The sequence below is a fragment of the Ictidomys tridecemlineatus genome, chromosome 2 (assembly GCF_052094955.1).
Source record: "Ictidomys tridecemlineatus isolate mIctTri1 chromosome 2, mIctTri1.hap1, whole genome shotgun sequence".
NCBI classification, from domain to species: Eukaryota; Metazoa; Chordata; class Mammalia; order Rodentia; family Sciuridae; genus Ictidomys; species Ictidomys tridecemlineatus.
Window position 1 is genome coordinate 155,726,467 of NC_135478.1, and position 24,819 is coordinate 155,751,285.

At 35.4% G+C, this 24,819-nt stretch overlaps 1 protein-coding gene across 26 annotated transcripts in view; it reads right to left on the reverse strand.

The window, feature by feature from the left end:
• Hdac9 (histone deacetylase 9) overlaps positions 1-24,819 on the reverse strand; it is an 860,512-nt gene that overhangs the window by 662,583 nt on the left and 173,110 nt on the right. The window contains exon 1 of one of the 26 annotated variants that reach the window (XM_078040003.1): positions 10,644-10,738. The exons of the other annotated variants lie outside the window; for them this stretch is intronic. Within the exon in view, the coding sequence (XP_077896129.1) occupies positions 10,644-10,659 (16 nt within the window). The 5' untranslated portion in view covers positions 10,660-10,738. Of the gene's footprint in view, positions 1-10,643; positions 10,739-24,819 lie in introns of those variants that run through there. 26 annotated transcript variants of the gene reach the window in all.

The window sequence follows — 24,819 nt, forward strand, 5'->3', positions numbered from 1 at the left end:
AAAATCAGTAGCCCTAACCCAAGAGTGCAGGCCAACAAGCAGACTGGGAGTATTATTAATCCTGTACATTTTCTACTTAATTGCTGTACCATTTTGGCTCTTAAATTTAAACTCTTAAATTTCCATTCATGAAAATCAGACTGATGATGAGACCTCTGCTCTTAACACCTAATATTTTATATTTTAGAAAACTGCACATATGATTTCAACAGCAATAGTCTCTGAACATTTAAATGAATTAATTACTTTGTCAAATGCATATGTACAAAAAAATGACTAAGCTCAAAGATTTTTATGAGATCCATTTTCTTACATATTGAATTTGGTGATGGTTGAGAGGGAATAGGAAAACTAAGACGTGTTAAGTCTTTATCATCAGGAACACCTAATTAACAAGAACTTTCCATTGTGTCATTCATTCACACCATTAGTGTCTGGTGGGGAAAAGGGAGAAGAAGGTGGCACTTCTCGTTTGAGGACAGACTTATTCTGATTTCACAGTCTCTACAGAGTAAGTGAGTAAGTCACAAAAACAGATAAGATATTATTTTGTTCTATAAACAAACTTGTTGTATGTTTTTATATATGTAAATTCATACATTCAAATACAGTAGGAGTCAATGTGTTGTCTCCATTTCTGCATTTAAATACCTATATAGTAATATAAAAGAAAGTATTAAGCTATTTACTATCCCAGTGGGATACTAAATGAAACCTAAATAAGTCTCTGGAATAAAACTGAGGATTAAATCACTTTATGCAAGAATAGACATATATGTACTATGTCTAGATTGCTTTCTGCTATAATTACTTTCAACATAAGCTTAAAAACCAAGAATACTTCATGTTTCATCATAAAATGCAACTCTGGCTATAATATTTAAATTAATTCGCTTTATATAAAAAAATATACATTGTTATCTTCAAATCACTTAAACAACAGCTTATGATGTTTAAAATGTAATTCTGATGCTTATATTGAAAAGCAGGAAAGTTCCAATTGAATGAATCAACTTGAGGGAATATTCTTTTTAGTAATTTCACACAAAATGTGTAGGATATGGTCATATTACCTATGCAATGAATATTTTATTTAGAAAACTACATTGCAGGAAAAAAAGTATTTTCACTTACAGAATTAAAATATTGATATTTCTCAACTTCAGTTTTAAAGAGAAATGTTAATTTAACTCTCCTTAATTTGACAGTAACTTTCTCAGCATGGGTCTTAAAGAATGGTATAAGCCATAACTATAATCCATGATATAAGAATGGGTATAAGCTATTAACTATAATTGATGATTTCAGGATTTTCAAATGCTGTTTCATAATCATTATTTTAAAAAATGAAGTTTTTTTTATCAATTACATATATAAAATCACTTTGTCTTCCTTAAATATATACAGAATATTTCTTTTCTAAACCAAGACAAAGATCTGTCTAGTTTTAACATAAACTGTTTATGTGAAATACTTTGCATTGCACAGAGCTCAATAACTTTATATTTAGTAAGATATTTGTTTAGTTGGGTGTGGTGGCACACACCTGTAATCCCAGTGGCTCTCTGAGACTGAGGCAGTAGAACTTCGAGTTGAGAAACAGCCTCAGCAATTAGTGAGGCCCTAAGCAACTCAGCAAGACCCTGTCTCTAAATAAAATGTAAAAAAGAGGCTGGGGATGTGGCTCAGTAGATAAGCAACCCTGGATTCAATCCCCAGTACCCAAAAAATAAATAAAGACATTTGTTTATATTTACATTTACTTATATTTACTTAGGAAGATATGTCAAAGGTGAAAAACTAAGTTAATTGCTAAGGGTGGCAGTATAGATCAGTAGTAAAGCTTGTGCCTGCCATGCACAAGACCTTGGGTAGATTCCCCAGCCTTGCAAAAAATAAATAAAAATTTTCTTATAGTGTGAGTTAATTAATTTTGATAAAATAACTCCTCTATATTAACATATTGCTTTATAATCTGCTTAGTTCATGTAGTATTTTACAGAGAATATTGAATGTGTTATTCAACATTTTTTAAGTGTCTTACACAACCTACTTTTAAAATGTCCTTCAGTTCATTGTTTCTTCATTAAGGTATTGTTAAAGCAAGAGAACTGATGTTTACTAAAGGAAGCCTTCCACAGTGTGTGAAACCAATTAAGATCAGATCTTACCCTAAACATTGCTCAGAAAAGTCAGCATATCTCGAAAGAGGTAGCTCTACCACGAAGAAGACCTGAATTTTAGGGTGGAGATATCTGAGTTCCTGGTAAAGTTACTTAGTGTCTCTTGAGATTTCAAGGGTTGCAAAGAGTAGAGATAGTAAAGAGTATCTTACCTGTCAGGTGTCTCTTGACAAGTCATCAAAATTTAACATCTGCTACTAAAATATGCCATTCACAGTTACCAAGAAGGAAAAAGTGTTCACTATGGTGGGGGTTTATTGGACCCTTTTCCTCTAGCAGCTGGGCTCTCCCTGGCTGAACACTGGAATAATGTATCCCCAGGATTTTCCTTTACTAAGAGACCAATTATACTTTTCATCCAAGCAGGAGTTGTCTTCTGCCTTCTTGAGCTGGTACCAATCCATTTTTCTCATTCTATCAAGTCACAGACTTTCTTTCTCTATCCTTTCAGGATGAACAAAACTCTTTTTTTTCCTTATTGTAAAAAATCAAATTATGTCACCGCATTTCAAGGAAAAGATCTGAAAATGGCAGCCAGACTAAAAACCGCACTGTATGCAAAGAGAATTAAATTCTGGAAAACTCCCCTTGTCAGTAGAGTGTGGTATCATTAAACACAGAACAAAACTTGAAGCAGCAGCAGTAGGGGAAAAAAATGTATCTTGAAATGTGATAAGGTCCATTATGTTGCTTGATGAGACTGCTTGCCTCTTCAATATATTACCCAAAGGCACTTACAAAACTGAGAGAATATATTACGTAGAAACTATCAGAACTTTTCTAAATAGGTCAAATTTTGAAGCAAAGAGGGCTTCAAATCTTATGCAGTGTTACCAAAAAAAAAAAAAAAAAAAATTAGGAGCTGTACAGTCAAGGTGCTAATCACTTTTTAAAAATCTTACTCTTGCATAAACATTAAATGCACCACTTTAAAATGCAGAGCCACACACCTGAGGCTGCTCATTCACTGTCATCTTAATTCAGTTTCAGTAATTAACTGAATTTTAATTATACAAATATCTTTATTCATTGGGAAACCCTAGAAAAGTTGGGCACCAAAAAGGAGTCTGAAATCTAACTCATTATTTTGAGCCACACTCTTAACTGTAAATTATAAAATGCTTTTCACTTACTGAGTTTTCATTTGTTTGTGTTATTGTAAAATTCTTATATAATGTTTTTAATAAAATTTCAGTTTTCTTATAGGCAAATCTATAATTACAGGTTTAGTATTTGTTTTTATAACTTTTCATATGGGATATTTAAAACAACTAGCAGTCATAGTATATGCCCAAGAGTGTTTAGGCAGCAACAAAATCACATGAACATTGACTGAAGGACATAATCAATTCAAGTACAAATTAAAGAAAATTAATTGCTTTGAAAATAAAAATTTGTTTTGAGAAAATTATCTGATTAACAAATGTAAAAATTTCAGTCTTACATTTCTCATTTATGTTTATGAATTTTTGATAAATTGGATTAAATAGAATTTATGAAAGTAATAATAATATTACCTGCTAGCATATATCTGCCCTGGTACCTGCACGGTCCATGTCCAGGCACTGCCTCAGGTCTAAGCAATGCAGCACCAGTACAGACACCATCTGGAAATGAATATAGCATGCCAATAACAGTGCACTCTGAGTTCCTGCTTATAGCACGGAATTGACACACTCTCATCAGTAACCAGCAGAACTAGGAAGAAAGAGAATGTGCCCCATAACTTTTAAATGGGCTTGAGAGAAGAAAGAACAGAGTGAAAACCATCCTCGGCTAACAGGCAGGAAGGAGATTCATGAAGGTTGGAGGAAGAAATGCACAAAAGGAAAAGTTCTTTGAATGCTCTTACACTTATCTAGACTAACTCCTTATTTTAAATATGAGAAAATTTGGGATCATAGAAAGTAATAGAAAGAACGATAGCTCTAGAAATGGTGTCTGCTCATGACATGTTTTTACCAAGCACTGAAGCCAGCTGGGGTTCTTCTGCTAATTAAGCTCTTTTGAAGCTTATGTCCAAGTCTTATAAAAAATCTAAAACATATATTTATTGTCACAAAAACCTAACCTATGATGTATGTTTTAAAGATCAGCAGAAGAAGCATATGAATGCAAATAATGTGATGGAGAATTTTAAAACAAAAAGAAGCCAAAGGCAATAGGAAACACTCATGATGTGTTTTAATCCTTCCATGACCTATGGATAGTGCCTAAATATTCTTTCTTCCTTCTCCTTTCTTCTTTTCATGTGGCTTCAACTTTTCTCTCAAAAAAAAGTCTTTCCAATCTCTTCATTTCCAGTTCTGCTCTCTCAAAAAATCACTATATCCACATCTTGAATTGCTCAGAGAGGGCCAATTTGAGATGTCCTACTGCCGAAGCAAGCCCAAGTTAGATAGAGAACGTGGTGTCAGTCTCCCTTCAAGAAAGCACAGCTTACCAAACCAATGTGTGCACCTTGTCCCCTGCTCCCTTCTGAGATTCTGTCAATAAATCCTGCTCTTAAAGCAGTGTTGTCTTCATCTTAGGCTCCTCCTTTATCCTTAGTTGCAGAGAGTCACAGGGGAAGTCTACTCCCTTCTTTAGGTGCCACTGCCCCCATCCTTGATGCCTGATCTCACAGCATGTACCTACCTGCATTCTTAAAGAGGCATTAAGGATTTTTGTCCCCATTTCCTCTTTGCAATCCATTCTACAGGCACAGGTATTTTAAAAACTCTAATTTCAAACCTTGTTTGGGGAATACATATATATGTAGTAGGATTTTAATGCAAATGAAAGAAACAATAAAAACCCTAATAAGGGAGGAAATTCACAGGAGACTTTACTGATAATAGTTAAATTTAATACCCTACCTTGTTTGTAAGCATCAAGGAGTTTACTACAGTTATACAGACATGCACACTTAACAGTAAAAATATAATTTTATAATAAAGTAAAATTTTTTATTTTTTTAAAGAAGAGGGAGGTCAATACAGGTTTTAAGAAAACCAATCTAATAAATTTTAAAATTATTTTTTAATATTGAGACTTCCCTAATAGATACTTTAGCTTAGGAACCAACTACACACAAAGGTTTCAGTTCTGATAAAACAAGTCTAACATTGGATGGAACACTGTCTTCTATTTATAAACATATAGATGGATTCTGTTGAAAATTAGTTCTGCAGGGGTAAAAAAACTTGAAGCCACGTTAAAGGAAGAAATAAGAAGGAAAAAAGAATATTTAGGCAATATCCACAGGTAATGGATTAAAAACACATTATGAGTATTTCCTATTGCCTTTTGCTTATTTTTATTTTAAAATTCTCTATCATGTTATTTGTATTCATATGCTTCTTCTGCTGACCTTCAAAACAAACATATATTTAATGTGACAATAAATATATGTTTTGGAATTTTTATAAGACTTGGACATAAGCTTCAAAAGAGCTTAATTCACAGAAGTTCATACAAATGCAAGTTACTTTTATTTCTTATTTCATTATATTAAACAAACAAACTCCACCTGAAAACCAAAACCAAAGATCGAACCTATAGGTAGACCATGAAAAATAAAGTAGGAGATCCCCATCCTTCGACAGAAAAGCTCTAGTGATGATCTACCACTGATGAGGCCTGATGTTAAGCATTGAGTAGATGTGTATTTTCTGTCAATAAACCCTCCATTCTACCATGGTGCTTAAACCAGCATCATCTTCATCGTAGGCTCCTTCAGTCTCAGTTATAGGAAGTCCACTCTTTTCTTTTGGTGCCACAGCCCATGAAGGCATTGAGTTTATTTGTCCCCATTTCCTCTTGGCAATCCATTCTACAGAAAATCCATTCTAGAGATTTTAACAGAAGAGTTATGCTGACAATCTACCACAACAGGGCCCTATGTTGAGCACTGAGCAGATGTGTCAGAATTTCTCAGTCTTGGCACTGTGGACATTTTGGGCCGAGTGATTGTTGTGTGAAGTTGTCCTGTACATTGTAAGATGTATAGCAGCATCCCAGGTCTTTCCCTACTCAGTGGCATACTTATACCTCAGTTGTGACTATCATAAATATCCACAGACATTGCCAAATGTGTCCTAGGGACAAAGCTACCTCCAGTTGAGAACAATTGCACCTGCTGTCCTTGACACTGGAAACTCACATATGAAGAATCTGAATGGATCAAGAATTTTACACAGGAAGGGAAATAAATTTAAACCAGCACAAATAGTATATTATTGTTTTCCTGAACACAATACAGTTTCATGAAAATAGAAATAAGTTATAAATATATTGTCACTTGTGAAAATAACATGGCTTGTCCTCGTCTTCTTGCCTTCATTTAGTCAGTAGTAAAACTTATTGGTCAAGATGTCAACATGTGATACAATTCTAAAGAAATAGCATTTTGCCTACTTATTTTATATCTATGAACTCCATATGACCAATTCAAATTCTCTGGTGTTTTTTAATAATTTCTTAGCTCTTCAGCATTCAATATAGGTAATCAATCCTTCCTCCTGGTTATGCTACCATCTTATGCCATCCTAAAAATCACAACATTTCTGGTTTCCTCTTTTCTCACTTATCTACCTCCTATACTAAATCCTTTACCTCTACCCAGCTTCTAAATTTTGGAATTCCCCATGGTTGAGTATGGAATTCCCCTTGGTGAGTTTTCTTCACGTCATACATCTCCCTACACAATCACATCCATGGCTTCACATACCAGTTCCGTGCCATCAGCTGCCAAGTTGATATATTTCCTCAAAAGTTTCAAAAGCATTTCATCTGAGGTGTCCAAGCCTGCTCTCCTTTCACTGTGCCAGTCTTCATAGGTACCATCTCCTGAGACCCTGCTGTTCACACTACAAGATCATAACTGACACTTTCTGCACTCTCACTTTCTCATACACTTCTTTATAAAGTCCTAGTAATTATGCAGAATTTCTCACTCTGTCCACTGTCTTTATCCCTAAGGCCACTCTGCAGGTGAGATTACCATCATTTCTAGACTAGGCAATAGTTTTCTGACCTGTTTCCATGTTTCTATTCTTGTACCTCTTGAATCTATCTCCCATCTGCAACTAATTTTAAAATGTTATTCAGATCTTGCAACTTCCTTCAAAAACCTTGAAATCACTTTTTATTGCACTTAAACCATTTTCAGCTCTCTAGCATGACCTACTAGGCCCTGAACAATCTGGACTCTGCCCAATACCTTCAGGTAAGCCTTTTTACATGTTTCCCCTTTTTACATGTTTCAACCATACTGGCAGGTACTCTTCCTCAAAGAGACCATTGCATTTTAAATTTTTTAAAATGCTTTACTAAAACATTGAATATCCAAGCCACAGTGACCAAAAAAAATTTAAAAATATTAAAGATCAAGTTAGAAAAGGAGGACTTGAAAATGTGAGGATACTGATATTCAGTAACCCAGTAGATGACAAAGCCCATCAAAAACTACACTGCTGCACAGAGAAGTGGGCAGTAGCAAGCTAAATAGCACTTCTGAACCTGTCTCTAACCACAGACAGATCAGAAATTTCCAACCCTGACCCTTACTTTATGAGCTATGAATGATACAGTCTTATGAGATGAACATTAGAGAGAGAAAGAGGGGAAAAAAGAAAAACAGTTTATAGTTGCCAGTATTAAAAAGCCTCTGCCTTGTCTAATGTCTAAAGAGCCAAGAACAATGACTCTTCCCACTTCATTCCCTCTTCTACCAGCAGCTCCAACTCCCTTTATCCCTTTCCTCCTCTGCAAAAAATAAAATATATTTTCAAATCTTGTTCAGTGTTTTTATAGGTACAGAAAGCTTGGCTGAGTCTATCAAAATGACATAAGTACTGTAGACAATGAAGGGAAAACAAGGTAAAAATGAAAGACTGTAGATCATATCAGATTGCCTGATAAAAGACAGGTCAATCATTTTATATCTGTTTTACATTTTCAGATCCAGATTCCAGACAGTGTTCCCTTTAGTAAAGGAAAGCATATTAAAAACACCCTTGCTCTGTTGGAGGGGGAAACAATTCTCCAAAGTTGTGAAATTAACCTCTTCCTTCATTCACACGTTCAGTTCTATTTTTGCAGTTATATCAGTAATAGAAAAGAAAAAGCACCGAAAGTCAATTCCAGGTTTCTAAAATGTCTGACTGTGCATGTCCCAGTTCTCTTCAGCACCTCCCGGAAGATTCAGCCAATTTTTATTTCTGCAGTGCATCAGTGTTTATCATTTGTTTTACAACAGCACTATGTGTTCTTGAAAATTGACTTAGATGAATTTCACCCATCCTCTACAAAAACTCAAGAAAGACAAATGGCCTGAAAAACAAAATCTACCACTGAGGCATGGTTAATTTACTGAAAGAGCATTTCTTCCCCCCCCCCCTCAGCTCAATATTTACTTCATTACAGTGGTAACTCCACCCCCACCACTCTCTGTATTTGTCAAGATTTATGACAAATTTCTAGCTTGTAATTAGGCATTATGAAAATTCACTGTGGGAAAACTGTTGCCAGACAAAAGCTTTCCCATACAATTTGCTTAAGGAATAGGAGTAACTTTCACCTTCTGAAAGACTGAGAGAAGAATCATGGATGCATTTTGATTGTACTCATTTAAATAAACCTATTTCTTTTAGACAAACACTCTAAGAAGCTGTTAAGTCAGACAGACTTGGAAGAAAACCCTGGCTCTCTCTTATTAGCTAGGTAACTAAAGGCACATTGCTCAAACTCTCTGTGCCTTGATTTCCCTATCTAGAAATTGAAGATATTAACAATAAGTATCACACAAGGAAATCGGGATGATTAAACAAGAACACCACACAGTGCACTAACAGGCATGTGGAAGCCAGTACCATTTGATTTATGATGCAGAGATGGAATGAACTAGAGAAGACCCTCACCTTTGCATTTATGGCCAGCCTCAGAATTTCCCCCATTCTCATTACTAATGAAAAAAAATGTTATCTGAGCAGCTTGCAGCCCTATAAGAAAGCCCAGGCAGCCTGGAGATCTCCACTTCCGAGAGAAAAGGATAAGTGCTGGGATGGGGTGCAGCTTCCCATCAAAACCACCCACACCAGCCACAACACACCTCCTCACAGGATTATAGAGGCCCATGACTGAGCTCTTCCTGCAGATATGCTGTTCCTTGTTCTGAGTTGAGCCAAGTGTCTACTTCCTCTACTCCTCTCAAAGGGAGAAGGTGGACAAGGCAAGCTGTGACACTGTTCATTTTCAGAATTAATTCAGAGCTGGGGTTAAGGGCAAGAGTGGTGAGTTTTCCCAGGTCCAGGACAAAAATCACTCTCTATGGAGACTTTTTCCAGCTTTCCATTATCCAATAGTTAGGAGAAAAGCAATGGTGAGGAGACAACCAAGTGTTCTCAGGCACAATGTTTGGCTATTTGCACAGATCTCAACACTAACACCAACTTGATTGGGAGGCCAAAAGCATCTGTTCCTAGGTATTTTTATAAGTCTTTACCTGCACTTCACCTCAGGAGGTCAGCATTATTATCTTCAATTTCAAGTGAGAAAAACAAGGCATAAAAAGGTTAAGAAACTTCCTCAAGGACATTGTATCACAACAGACTGAGAATGTGACCTCAATCAGTCTGGCTTCAGATTTCATGATCTTAAATCCTATCATCTACTCCTGCTCTCACTGGAAAAACCAACCCTTAGAAACTTAGTCTTGCTTTCTGTGATTCATAATTCAATTTTCTGTAATAATATTTCTCTAAAACTTAAATTACCAAGCTGGTGTGATCCTTTAGGGGATTTTAGGCTGCTTTCATTTACTGTTCACTATGGGCACATTTCAAAATATTGCAATTCAATAAGAGTGAAGGGGGTACACAGCACAGAGGTGTGGAAGAACAGTGTGGGCCTGAGCTCCTAACTGTGGGAGCTGTGCGAGGGGTGCATGGGGAGCTACTCATTCTATTTTCATTTGCTTGAAATTCTGTTTTATCAAAAATTTAAAAGTAATAAAAATTTCAACCATAAAGAAGAAGAAAACTGAAGACTTTTAGCTGGTCAGGATCCAGGGACATTGAAGTTCCATAGACAGTGCCTCTGTTGACAACACTAAATTTCAAGAATTATGAGTATAGGAACTCATTGATCAAAAACAGAATTTACTAATTCTAGTAAAAATATTCTCAAAATATCTTCATCTTTCCTATCAGGAATAGTAAAGATATTAACAGAGTTGAATTCTTTGCTTACTCTAATTTTTGTTGTTGTTGCTGCTGCTGCTGCTGCTGCTGCTGCTGCTGCTGCTGCTGCTGGTGGTGGTGGTGGTGGTTGGAAAAGCTTTTGTCTCCCTTCTCCTAGCAGGTCTATCTTTCCACAGCCCACAAATTACTAAATACTATTTGCAAAGTCAAACTTAAAACCATCCACCCCAATTTCCTTTTCATAGTTCTCTTAAAAACTTAAAAGAAAGAAACTCACCCGTTCTGTTGTGCATTCCCTCTTTACCAAAGTGTGCTGTGGTTTCGAAAACTAGCCCAGTCCTTCTGAACTTTTCTGTATCCGTTATAATATTAAAGAGCCACAAGGAAGGGAAGTGGTTAGTCAACTTGCTAATTTTATCAGTCCCTCCCACTGGTTAAATAGTACCTGATGCTACAGAAGCAAAATCAGTTTTCCAGCTCATTTCCTTGCTACGGCATGACTTTATGAAGACAGCATAACGAGGGGCAGAGAGAGCAACTGTATCTGGCTTGTAGGCATGAGAGAGTTAATGAATGAACATCTTACTATTAATAAGAAGTCTAATAGACTACAGAAACCAGCCATGAAACAAAATGAGGAGGAGGAAGAGAGAGAACGCCTGTTGGCTCTACTCTAAGCAAACTCAATTTGGGTGGGAAAGGGAGTGATTTTTTTTTTTTTAATGCAATCAGAGGACGTGTAGGAAGTGTCTGGTGTTTCATTTGTTGATAAATTATTCTGCCCTGGAATGGAGCCAGTTTACTGGATATAGAAACTTCCACAACTCGGGGCCCTGGCTCAGACCACTCTCTTCCTCTGGAGCTTGGTAATTAAAATACAGGACAAAGTAGCAAATACAAGCCTTTGGGTGAGGGAAAATTAAACATTCCCTGAAGAAGAAGCTGTGAACTGTGTCCTAGATGTAAAGCCTGCAACAAGAGAAGAAATACAGAGCCCGAGACATATTTTAATGAAATAAAAAGCTTTTGATGTTTTGATCCAACTCTGAAAGATTGCAACATATATAAAACACTGTCACCCCAGAACCCTAGATCAGGCAGTTTTCTGAGCTACTTAAATGGGTGGCATTTGAATTAAATCTGGAGTACTCACTTTGAAGTATATTTCCCACCATATCTAAGGATTATGGAATTAGAAAAAAAAAAGAATGTATGAAAACCAAATCATCCCGAAGGCTCATTAACCCTTGCTTTTGATTGGCTGAGAAAATGTCCCTTCAGAGAATTTCTGACAGTTTATATTATATTCACATGTGGTGATGGTTTCACAAAAAAAGAGTTAAATTTAGTAAGCTGGGACTGGCTAAGGAAACCAGCAGTCCTCGACTGTCGCCCTCCCTTCTTAGTATTTCCCAACACAGTGTTACTCACCTAATGAAACAAGAATAACTTTGAGCAGAATTATTGCATTTATTTTCTACCTCTATAAATAAATGTTTTCTAATCAGACCTAAGGAAATGTGGTATAACAAAGTGAAATATAAGCAATGCTTCCTTCTGAGATCCCACCAAAGGGGAACAAGGGCATCATTCCAACCCCCAAGGTCTTTATATTTGTCTGTGTTCAGGGTGAAAACAAAGTCCCCAAACCAACACGGTACAATCATAACCTATGGCTTTAGTTCTTCTCGCTTTTATGGGCGGCTTTGCACCTTCAGGGAAGGAAGAGGAAAAGATAAAGCTCTAAAGAAGAAAGAAGGGAAGGAAAAATGAAAAAGGTTTGAAGAAAAGAACTGTGATCACAAGCCCCCTCTCAGATCTCCACCCCACCCCCACATGCCATTGGGCTTACGCACCTCTTCAGCATCTCCTGGAAGTCTTCCTCCCAGAATCACACAGGTCTGCTGGCCCCATCAGAAATCCTAAGTGCCCTTTAGCATCCTCCCAATCCAGTCAGGGGTTATTCTATGTGATGTCTTCCCAGAAGACTGAAAGCTTCTTAGCACTTATACTGTCTTGGATACTCACGTAGAGTATCAAGCTTCTCAAGCACTAAGCCCCACTTTTGAAACAAGTGTTTTGTCTGCCCTCTTCCACAGACCCTTTAAAAAGGAAATTCACAGACTATACAACCAACTGCTATAAAGTATGTTTTTGAAAGTCAACAAAGTACTTCCAGGCAGGGGTATATACCCATTTAAGAAGTCCTCTGGTGCTCTCCCTACTACCAATGAGTAAATTGGAACTCATGAGAAATAAATAAGAAGATGGTCCTTGGAAGAAGGAATAGAAAGGAAAAGACTGGAAGGTTAATAGTTGAGTGGACATTAGGATAAAATCTAGTATTAGAATAAATATAATAAAGTAGACTTGCAAGCACACGATAAAATAAAAGGAAAATAAGATTAACTGAAATCCAGATAACATGCCAAGGCAAATTACAAACTATAAAGGTAAAGAAAACATGAAGCATAGTTAGTAGTCTCTTATAGGACCTGAGGATTATTCCTTATTCATAGAAGACTTTAAAGGAGTTCTCAACCTTCCTTCTCTTCTACTGAGCAAGGGAGCTGGAAATGCACAGACAGAACCCAGTTGTGTGTCACTCAAGCACCACAGCCCACATTGGTGTCAGTGGTATGGTTGTCTAAGTAGTGGACAATTCATAGCAAACCTTCAAATAATGAACAAAGAACAATCTTAACTGAAATTCTACAGTAGTTGTGGTTCAAGAAATTCAATGCATGCTAACTTTGAAATAAAAGTTTTGGTAAGTGCAATAGATTTTGTTTCTAGACTCAAATAATTATAAACAGGTGTTTCACCTATATGAGTGTCCCAAAAGATATTTGAAAATTCAGGAAACATGAAAACTTCTTCCAGGTACAGAACTGCTCCTCATGTTACAGGACCCCTATATCCCTGACCCCAGCCCACTAAATGCCAGTAGCACCCTCTAAGGACGGTGGCATGAAGAATTTCCAAAAATTTCCAAAGAACCAGAAAGGCTAGTTAAAAACCACCACACTAGACAAATCCCTGCCTTTGCAAATTCTTCTGGCTTTGAGAGTTGGGCAGGAACATCAAGAGCACAGATTAGGGAAGGACTGCAATAAATTTAGGACACATGCCCCTGCTAAAGCAGGCAGCTCCCACAACTGCAGCCAACCAGGAATATGAGGCTCAGCATTGCTAAACTTCCCATCTTTCAAGAGAACATGGACCTCTGGATTTTTACGTGAAATCTAATTTAAAAGATTACAAACACTCTTCAGACTACATAATTTATCTTCAGGCTGAAATGATCTCTGACCTAGATATTGGCAATTCAATCAAAAATATGTTTATTGACAGTTATAAAATATGCAATGTCAAAATGTTATATTCAGTGTAACAAACAGATAACTAGGCTTTTTGATCTCATTTCTAAAAAACAATTACACATAAATTAAATAAGATGCATTGCAAAGTTACAATCCATGTATTTATAGGTAAGCTCTAATATATCATTTTTTCATTTTTCTTTGTACTTTTTAGTATATTCCAATTTTTATGAAATTAACATAAGGTTTTACATTAATAAATAAATGACAGAAAGTATATTTTAATTTAAAAATGAAGAGAAGTTAGCTATGATATGCTCTGAAGACATTCCGATAGGGCCACAGTTAAAATGAACAAATGAAATTCCTCTCAAATATTTAGTCACACTCATCTCAAGCACTAGTTAAAGACTAGATGTAAGAGTTAAACTGTCTCCAAATCAGAAGAAAGAGTTGCCCAAATAATAAGATTCATTACCTTATGTTACAAATACATAAAGAATTCTTTTGTCTCCTATATTAGGTAGCCAGAGCACAGACAGGCAGATCTGAATGCATATCATAGAAAGCAGCTAATAATTGTACATTGGTTTAAAAAGAGCTAACATTTTTAAAAGGGTAAAAAATAAATTTCCCCATGAGCTCAATAATAATAAAATTAACCTTTAAAATGAAGGTGCTTTGGTAATTTAACTACGTTTTTCCTATTTACAAAATTAATATTAGAAGCTGAGTCATGTTTAACTCAATAAAATTATTTTATTAAGGTCCTCTAACACTTTGAAAAAACTTTATAAAACTTCCTTATTTGCCAATCTTATCCTTCATTCTGCTGAATCCTGGACCACATTTTATTCCTATGAAAACTTATTTTCCACCAAATTATAAATATTTGATTAGAAATGTCTCAAAGATGAGCATCCTAGGTACCAAATCTGACATCTTGAAACATAAGCTTACATCTTTAAAAATCACATATAATAAGGCTATTTAATATACACAGCTACATATACCTCAAATTCTATAATTATGATTGATTTTTTTTTTGCAATTTGTAAATATGTACCACCAGATCATACAGAGAGAGTTTTTGAACCATGGTGATTGGTGTAGAAATGATTATGTAAGTTTTGCAGATACTGCCTTTTCTTTTTCTCTCATGGAGTACAGCTATGCATGGTGCTTATTTTGAAAGGAAATTCACCCCTTTTTCCTGTCTTAAGTTATATGCTGACTACAGCTTGAGTCTTAAATATGTTTTTAAGTTTATTCATTTCAATTCTGCAGAATCAGAAGATTATGCAGTTTGTAAATTAAACCTTTCCTTTTGGTTGTATCTTTCAATTTTGATTACAAAAGCAGATGTTGGCAGGTTTGAGAGTTGCTAGTTCAACACTGTTGGGGAACTCAGGGTAAACAACAAAATTACCAATTGCCCTGCATAAAAGGAGATATGAAAATCTCATAAGCATTAGCATCATGTAGTGCATTTTTCTTAAGAAAGCATCCCAAAATTAGACTCTTTAAAATGCTTTATGCATTTGACTGAACTTACTGCAAAGGTGATTATTTTTAGCCAAGAGTTTGCTTGTTGACATACATTCAAATTTTAAAAACACTGTGAATGGAATACAATGTCTTTAATTACTTGCTGAAAAGAAAGAACATTTCAATGCCTACATGTGTGTATGTGTATGTGTATGAGTATGTATTCCCCAGTAAACACAAAATATACAACTTCACTGGTAATCAAATAAATGCAAATTATTTACATTTTTACCCATCAACTGATGCTGAAGATGCTGATGGCAAGCACATGATGTGAAAAGCACTGTTGATAGGAGTGTAAATTGGTACACCTTTTCTGGGGGGGAAAACTGTCAGTTTATCAAGAATTTCTGAAGCAGTTCACACTCTTTAAGAGTGATTCTATTTCTAGAAATCATTTCTAAAGAAAGAAATCAAAGATGTGAATGATAATTTATGTAAGTGAAAGTCCATCACAATGTTAATTCAAAATGTCATTGAACAATTACCAATAGTCTATATGCCTAATAAGAGGAATAATAAAAATTATGATATAATCATATGATGGATTATAATAAACTTCTACACACGATGACATGGAAAATACTCAGTGGCACTAAATATGTCCATAATACAATGGTAAGTAAAGGAACAGATACAAAAATATGTATGTATAATGATACAAATCTTGAAATACAAACATACATGTCATCCACACCCTTGTATTTCACACATAATATTTTCCCACACATTTAATACAAAACAGATTTTTTAAAGCCCAGAATGTTAAGGGTGTGTCCTTTGGCTTTAGAGATTTTATTTTTATTTTTACTTGTGGACTACTATTTTTCTCCTTGATAAAAAGATGCCTGCCTGGGAACCCAGAAGATGTAGAGTGAAATCAACTTCATGTTAATGTGAAATCTATTGTCAACTGGTCATCTTTTTAGATACTTCCACATTTTTTTAAATAACTTTTAAAAACAGAGTACTAAAAGTCACATCCCATTTACTGTAAGTAAATAAGAAAAACTTTACTTAAGATAACAGTAACCAGTGTAAGTGAATATTGGATTTAAATGAAATGAAGGAGAAAGAAATTTATGGTCATTCCCCATAATACCCCAAACTTGACAAACTTTAACTTGCTTAAATATCAGAACAATTCTTAAACAGGGTTAAGTTTTCATACACCTATTTGATAGATGAAAAGACTACTTGTTATAGTTTCAATATGAGGTGCCTCCAAAAGCTCATGTGTGAGACAATGCAAGAATATTCAAGGGTGAGATGATCAGGTTATCAGAGCCTTAAAATTAAGGTGGATTAATTCAGTGGTATGGATTAACTGGGCAGTAACTGTAGTTGGTATGATGTGGCTGAAAGAAGTAGGTCACCAGGGATGCGACTGTGGGGTTTATATTCAGTCCCTCATGAGCAGAGCTCTCTTTGCTGCCTGGGTGCCATGTTCTAAGTGGCTTCCCTCCTCCTTGCCCTTGTGCCATGATATTCTGCCTCACCTCCAGCCCAGAGCAAAGAAGTCAGCCAACCAAGGACTTAACCTTTGAAACTGTGAGCCAAAATAAACTTTGCCTCATCTACATTGGTCTTGCCAGGTCTTTGGTTTACAGCAACAAAAAAGCTGACTAAAACACTTCTTTGCCCAAAGATTAGGTACATTGACCAAGGCCTCATATTTGACAAATAGAGGAATAGAACTGATTACACAGCCAATGTCTAATACTATGCAAAGATGCTTATTTTGAAATCCAGATAGCTCATGTGCAGTAGTCTTAATACAGACAACCTAAACAACAAAATCCTAGAGGTTCATCAAGTAAAGGAGGTTAATAATTAGAATAAAATAGTCTTTTCTTTCCTTTAGTTACTATGGTAGAAAAGAAAATAGGAGCTAATACAGAACTGGAAAAAGGTACACAATAAGTAGGTAACTTAGCCAATGCCTAAGCTTTCTGAACCACAAGTCAGGACATCAGGTCTGAGCATATAAAACTAAACTAGTCCCAGAGTTTCATGCAGCCACCATATGCCAGCATTTAATGAAAAATTAAAGTTATATATGTGTATGTATGGATGTGTCTAAACTGGCTTCTTACAAACTACTTGTAAATAATAATACATAATTATTGCTTTTGACTTCAAAGGGAAAGTCTTAATTATTATACAAATAATATGATTATAAAATCAAATAATACAAAAAACTATATAAGAACAAAAGTAAAAACTGCCTCATAATCCTATACTGCAAAAAAAGTCACTGTTAAAAATTTGGCACCTCCCAGACTTTTTTTCTATTCACACATAAAAATATCACAGTAGCACTTAAATAAATTAAGGTGGTATAAATTGCTCCGTTTGTACAGCTAGTGACATGGGGCAGGACTTTTGAATTCAAACTTCCACAGTGATGTACTTTCTACCTCCTCATTTTGCTGAGAGAAAGGGGTGAAAAAATTATTTTAATTTCACAACACCAAGGTGTCTTGGGCACCATTTGGGGATTTTTCAGAGAAATATCTATAGTAGACCACCACTTACTAACTATATAGTTTCAGAAATGTTATTAAATTTTCTGGCTTCTATTTTCTCACTTATAAAATGAAGCTTATAATACTTATTCCATAGACTTACTGTGAACATTAAATAAAGTTTAATTATATAAAAAAGCTTTTGCACAGTTGCTAGTATATTGTAAATGGTCAAACATTGAGAAATACAACCATTAAAACTAGTAACAAACAGTATTTAAATAGTGTTCTCTTTATACTAAGAAGGACATAGGATGATTGTGTGTGTGTGTCTGTGTATGTGTTCCAATATATTTTAGTAGCTATGAGTTCATTTTGGCCTTTTTTTCTAAAAGCTTTACTATACAGTTTCTAAAAATCCTTTTAAGATCCATAATCCTATTGAATCAGGAATAAAACATGTACTTAGTTTCAAGCAAACAATTGTTCAACAGAAGCCCCTTCACATTTTAATTACTCCCTCTTCCCTCTCCAAGTTCACTGTTATTCTCTGATTTTTAATCTTGAAAGCCAGTCAGGATACACTATTTATGCTATATTCAATAGGGAGAACAAGAAGAAAAGGGATTTTATTCAGGACACTAACTCTAACCTTGAAATGTTATTTTCTGAACATTTGTTCTGCTCACTGAGCAAATTTTAGTCTTCAAGTCAGATGTCTAAATACAGTGCTTGAGCTCTGCTTAAAGGCTAAAAATATAGACTTCTGCACAAGGTGATGGTTACAAAGGAAGGTGTTTAGAATATGGTTCAATAGAAGCTAAGGTAATTGAGCATTTGCTATAAATTTCAGCCAGAAGAATTCCTCATCTACACTGAAGCTTTGGAGTCAAATTTTAGGCTATTATACTCTGAAATACATATTATTTGAAAAGAGAATCAATAAAGGAAGTGGTTTCCTGAAATTCTTCACCAGGTCCTTAATTTTGATTATTTGAAGAGTACAAGTCATATAATTCTTTGTCCACTTCTCTCTCTTAAAAAGAGGACCTATAAAAGCAGTATCTATGAAGCACAGTAGGTCTGACCAGGAAGACTGGCTACAAATCTCATGCAATATTTTCCTCCCCTTGAGAAAATCTATGAATAGGAGTCAAATAACTGTTTTGATGCTCAGTAATACCAAATAAAATATGGCCATCATTCAGAAAGCTTATTATCCTCACACTTGGTCTTCCTCGGATACACCTTCACAAACCACAGTGTCAGGAAGGTACAGATTGGAATAGCTGAGTAAAACATTGGTCTGGATGGATAACCCTAACTATTTCCTAACGCTATGTGTGGTCCATTTAATTTTTCAAAATGTATCCTTTTAGCCAGGCATGGTGGCACACAACTGTAATTCCAGTGGCTCCTGAAGCCAAGGCAAGAGGATCAAGAGTTCAAAGCCAGCCTCAGCAACTTTGAGGCACTAAGCAACTCAGTGAGACCCTGTCTCTAAATAAATATTTTTAAAAGGGCTGGGAATGTTCCTCAGTGGTTAAGCCCCCTACACACACACACACACACACACACACACACACACACACACACACACGGTTCAATCCCTGGCACACACACACAAAAAATTACTCCTTTGGAGAAATTAGAAGATAACTGGTGAAGGAAGAGTGATAAGGGTGCATAATAAAATTTTTTATTTGTTCTTCAGTAAATAGTGCCTGAACAAATGATCAAGTAGAAAAAGAAGTTATAATAATATTAGAAGATGTCACTTGTTTTATTATCCAAATTCCTACTTTAAATATGTATTATACATACATTCCATGAGCTTATCTTGTCTTCTTGAATACTTTATTCCCAGAGCCAAGAAACATAACTGACAGAAATAGGTCCCTAACAAATATTTGCTGAATAGGTAAATTCATTTTCACTTCCTTTTATTTGCTTTTTAACTTTTCAATCATTTTTAAGGCTAATTCACAGTTATTTTCTTAAATCTCTAAGAATTCCCCTTTCAACACTCAGAATTCCCCTTTCAATACCAGACAGAGGGAATAAGTGAACAATTGAGCTACAATTCCTTAATAAAATTTTCACGAAAAAAATAATATTTAACCAGTTTATACAGAGTACATAATTAAAGCTTTGCAAAACTAACTTCCAGGAAATAATTATCCCTATTAAATAGGCAAATGTAAACCCACATATCCACTGGGTAAATATTTTGACCAGTACTATACATCATCTTTATCATGAAGTAACTGGGGAACAGATCAGAATATGAAAATTTCCCTAATCATTTCATTTACTCTTACTTTATAAACATCAGAATTGCCAACGCATTTACGCTAAGTTTTACCCTAATAAAACTAGTGGTGTAAAAATTAGGCTGGCTATGAGATGAAGTAAACTAACAAAGGGGCAAAAAAAATCTAAGCCTAAATGAATACTGTGTTGTATCAAATGTATTTAATAAAAAGTAATTTGCTACATTGAAACATTTATTTGTAAATAAGCATTTATTGTATTTTGATTTTTTTTGGGGGGGGGGAGTGTAGTTGTGCTTTGTTGAATAATGAATTGAATTTTTATGCATACCTGAGATTGGCTTTCAATATCATTCAAATTTATCTCTGAAGTGACTGAAGTTGACTTTAAAGCCACCTAAACTTATACATCATGTTTTTGAGTTTTCAGATTCTGACTTTCAGAATAGAGATCCTAGTTTCACAGAAGAGACAGCTTTTGTTATGGGGTTACATGTTCAATAGGGGAAAAAAAAACACATTTTTCTTTCTTGAATTACTAAACATCTCTTCATACCTTTCAAAGTGACCTTTCTAAATCAAATGTGAAATGCATAAAAGATTATGTCTCTTCATATGCACATATTCACAATGTCCTGGGGCATTTATTTCAGCATGGAAAATTCCTGATGTTTTAAAGTCAATTTAGAACAAAAAAAAATGTTGAAGAAATAACTGCATCTTATAGAATTTTAAGTGCTTCTCTTTTACCATGTTACATAAAAGGCATGTCTAAATTTAGACATATGTAGATAAACATGCCGATCCCTGAAAAATGCTAGACCACAGAAGTTCTAGGGAAAAGTCTGTATTATATTAAACATGAGACTCCATTTCCTTGTTTTGAATTATTGGTGCTGCTGTGGCAACAGCACAATAAAGAACTTTGTTGCACTCTCAGCAGAGCTATTTATATTATTTAACCTCTTCCCAGGGAGTTCTTCCTCTACCAAGTTGCTCCATTATTTTAATAAAGCAGCTCATTCAAAGGTTGTTTCTCTCTATTTATTTATTTTTTTAGTCACTGCTAAATGTGAAAAAAAATAAAACTTACCTTTGAAGTGTTTAGGCAAAGATTCTAGACCTGAAGCTCATCTCCTAAAATGTTGTTAAGTAACCAAATGCCCATTTCACAGATCACGGGATTCTAAAATGAGAGGCCAATTTCCTGCAACTGAAAGCAGGAGTGATATATAATTCTGAAATGCTCTGAAAATTTACCAAAATACCCAGAAATGGGAAACAGCTGGTTAAGTAATAATGAAAAGAGTTCAGAGGACCGGAGGTTTCTACAAAAGTTCAAAATGGCATTCCTGCCTGTTTGTAGGAGGGGGCTGATGAAGTAAAGGTACAAATGCCATGCACAGAAGAAAGCAGAATAATACAGACATGGAAAGGATTCCTGCTAACTACTGCACGGCAGTCAGGTGCAAAACAAAAATAAGGGCCAGGGAGAAAGAATCACAACAGAAAAAAGGAGTATGAACTCTCTCAAGGAAGTTCTACTTCTCCAGCCTCCTCCATCAGCTCCCCTCATACCTGCCACAGGTGCAATAATTTCTCTTTCAACAGACCCAACCTTTCACTCTTACTTACCTGCACTTGCTGCTCCCTACTTGTTCTTTCCCCCCTCCCCCATTCCTGCACTCAAACTGGCATTTCCTTTAGACTTGGATCAGTTATCTTCACTGATAACTTACCCACTTGCTGGTGTCCACCATCCAAGGAGAGGTGTCACTGTTTCCCCCATGCCACATGCTGGCACCCCCTACTGAGTGCACACCTCATATCATTATGAAGGCATTTTGTTTGCTTCTGACACCAAACTGTGACCTTCTCCAGGGTAGAGTCCAAACCAAGCTATTCTTTTATTATTATTATTATTATTTAAGAATTAAGCTATGATTACTGGATGACTGGCAACAATAATATCAAAATAAATGTACAGTTAGCATAAAAACAGCATGTTTTGAAATTGGAGGAAAAATTGCTTAGATAATAGCATGGAAAAGAAAATTAGGGTATAAAAATAAGGATATAAAAAGAAAAAATTAGGACAAAAATACATGAAGCTACTTTGGTCACCGTCAACTATGAATACATGCAAAATTTAGTAAATATTTCTCCACCTAAAATGTTTTTGAAGTAAATATTAGAAGGCCTAAAATGAATAAGCATTTTTTTTCTGTTTTTATATTTGGCTCATGAAGAAAAGCAAATTGGATAAGCTGTCATTCCAACTATTTGTTATTTCATTATAAAATATAATGCTGCTCACTTTCTATGGAAGAGAAAAAAAATCACATACTCTCTTATTAAAACCTATGCCCTCTAGAGGTGTTCTGTCAAGCTGAGAAATGGCATATCAAGAGACATAATATGCTCCAGAGACAGATGTCCCTACTTGAAATGCATGTACAATGATCCATCACAGCTCACAACATTCCAGAAAACTCAAGTGCCACACTTAAATAACAATTATAGAAAGATGTGTTAGTCACTAATATGCCATTATGTAAAAATGTGAGTATGTAACAGAAGTGAGTCTGCATTATGTATTTGGGGAGTTCAAAACCCAATTGAGTCAAATGTATGAAAGATGATATATCATGAGCTCTGTAATGTTTTGAACAATCAATAAAAAAAATGGAAAAAAATAATAATATCAAGAAGCTGACACAAGGTGAATGCATTAGCTGAGAAATTTAAAAGAATTTCAATAGAAAGTGAGAGGATTTTGAGGTTTGCAAAAGTCCCATACAAGAGTTTAAAAGGTAATGTAAAGGAACAGGGGGTCAATGTCCACACCTGCACTTTGATGAGTTCTTCCTTGCCCATCCTTCCTTGTGTGAGTTATCCATTAAATATGCACACCTGCCTTACCATTATTTCCATGTCTAGCTTCCTAAAGGTAAAAAATGGAGTCAAACTTTAACATAAAAATATATGAGCTGGGGGCTGGGGCTGTAGCTCAGTGGCAGAGCACTTGCCTAGCTAGCATGAGGCACTGGGTTTGATTCTTAGCACCACATAAAAAGGAAACAAATAAAATAAAGGCATGCTGTCCATCTACAACTAACAAGAAAAAAAAAAAAAACAGGACTGAGGATGTGGTTCAGTGGTCAAATGTCCCCCACTTGAATTCAATCCCAGATATCCCCAAAATATATGAAAACTTATATGTTTGTATAACTATATAATTTATTATTTCTAGTGTCAACCTGTGGACTGTGATTTATTTCTCAACTGAATTCCTTTCTTTAAAATGTTACATTATAGGGCTACAGCCGTGGCTCATTGGCAGAGTGCTTGCCTGGCACGTGTGAAGCACTGGGTTCGATTCTCAGCACCACATACAAAAATAAGTAAAAAAAATAAAGTCATGCTGTCCATCTACAACTCCAAGAAAAAATTAAATGTTACATTATAGAAAGAATAACATAATGAACAACTGTATATTCATCCATTTATTTTTCAGTATATAATTTTCGAGCATTTACCACACCTGTACTATTCAAGGTGACTGGGATAACACTCCCAAATGAGACACAAAGATCCTGACTCTTTCAGGACTTACATTCTAGCATGGAAGGCAGACAAAGTGTACACAAAGCCAAGGCAAATGACAGGTGGGTGCCACATACAACATGGAATGGGAGAACTGCATGCAGTCTTAAATAGTGCGGCCATAGTAGGGTTCAGTGAAAAACTGACCTTTGAGAAAACACTTGAGGAAGAGAAAGGGCTTACAAACACACACACACACACACACACACACACACACACACACAGGGAACTGGTTGGGCAGACTGCTGAAGGGGAAAGAAAGCTCAAGTACAAGTATCTGCCAGAGGCACTTGGGGCAGAACATGAACATGAGGTAGGCTAGTGAAACTTGAGCAACTCCAATGAAGGGAAGAGTTACCAGGAGAGGGTGAGAGAGACGATAGGGACCACACCATACAATACCTTAGGGACCACTGCAAGGCTTTGGATTTTTCTGGGGGAGAGAGAGGGAAATATTGGTGGGCTTCGAGCACAAGAATGATATGACTTATAGTTAATAGGGCCATTTGAGCAGTTGCCTTGAGAACAGGTGATAGGGTTGAGGGAAAGCTGAGAAATGAAATAGGAGACTATTTTGAAATCTAAACAAAAGATTTCAGTGTATATATATATATATATATATATATATATATGAACAGGGTAGTAGAAAACTGAGTGTTTTAAGGGTACAGGTATGGAATTTCTGACTGGAGTTGGGGTATCAGGGAAAGATGATATTACATGATTATTTCAAAGTTTCTGACCTGAACAATTTAAAGAATTGCTCATCAACTAGGATTAGGAAGACTGTGTGTTGAGTCACTTTAGTGGAACATCTGGAGTTCAATGGTCATTCAAGGTTGTCAGAACATCGGGGTCTTCATACCTGACATTCAGGTAAGCTTTCTGTGCTAGACACACAAATTTGGGGTTGTTATACAAATGACATTGAAAGCCACCCCCTTAAGAAATACATTACAGTACTCTTGAAGATTGTTTACACATTTCCTCCCAAATAATCAGCTCTAGAACTTAGGATTTTCATTCTTAAGCCCATCTTTATATTTTATTTCATATGTTTATAACTTTATCTATAGCAGCATTGTGCACATTTACAGCTTTACATAAATGATAAAGTATACATAATTTTCTGCAACCTATTTTTATAAACATATTTTGAGATTTATTCATGAAAATATGTGCATCCCTAGTTTATTCATTATCAAAGATGCATAATATTACATAGCATGAAAATA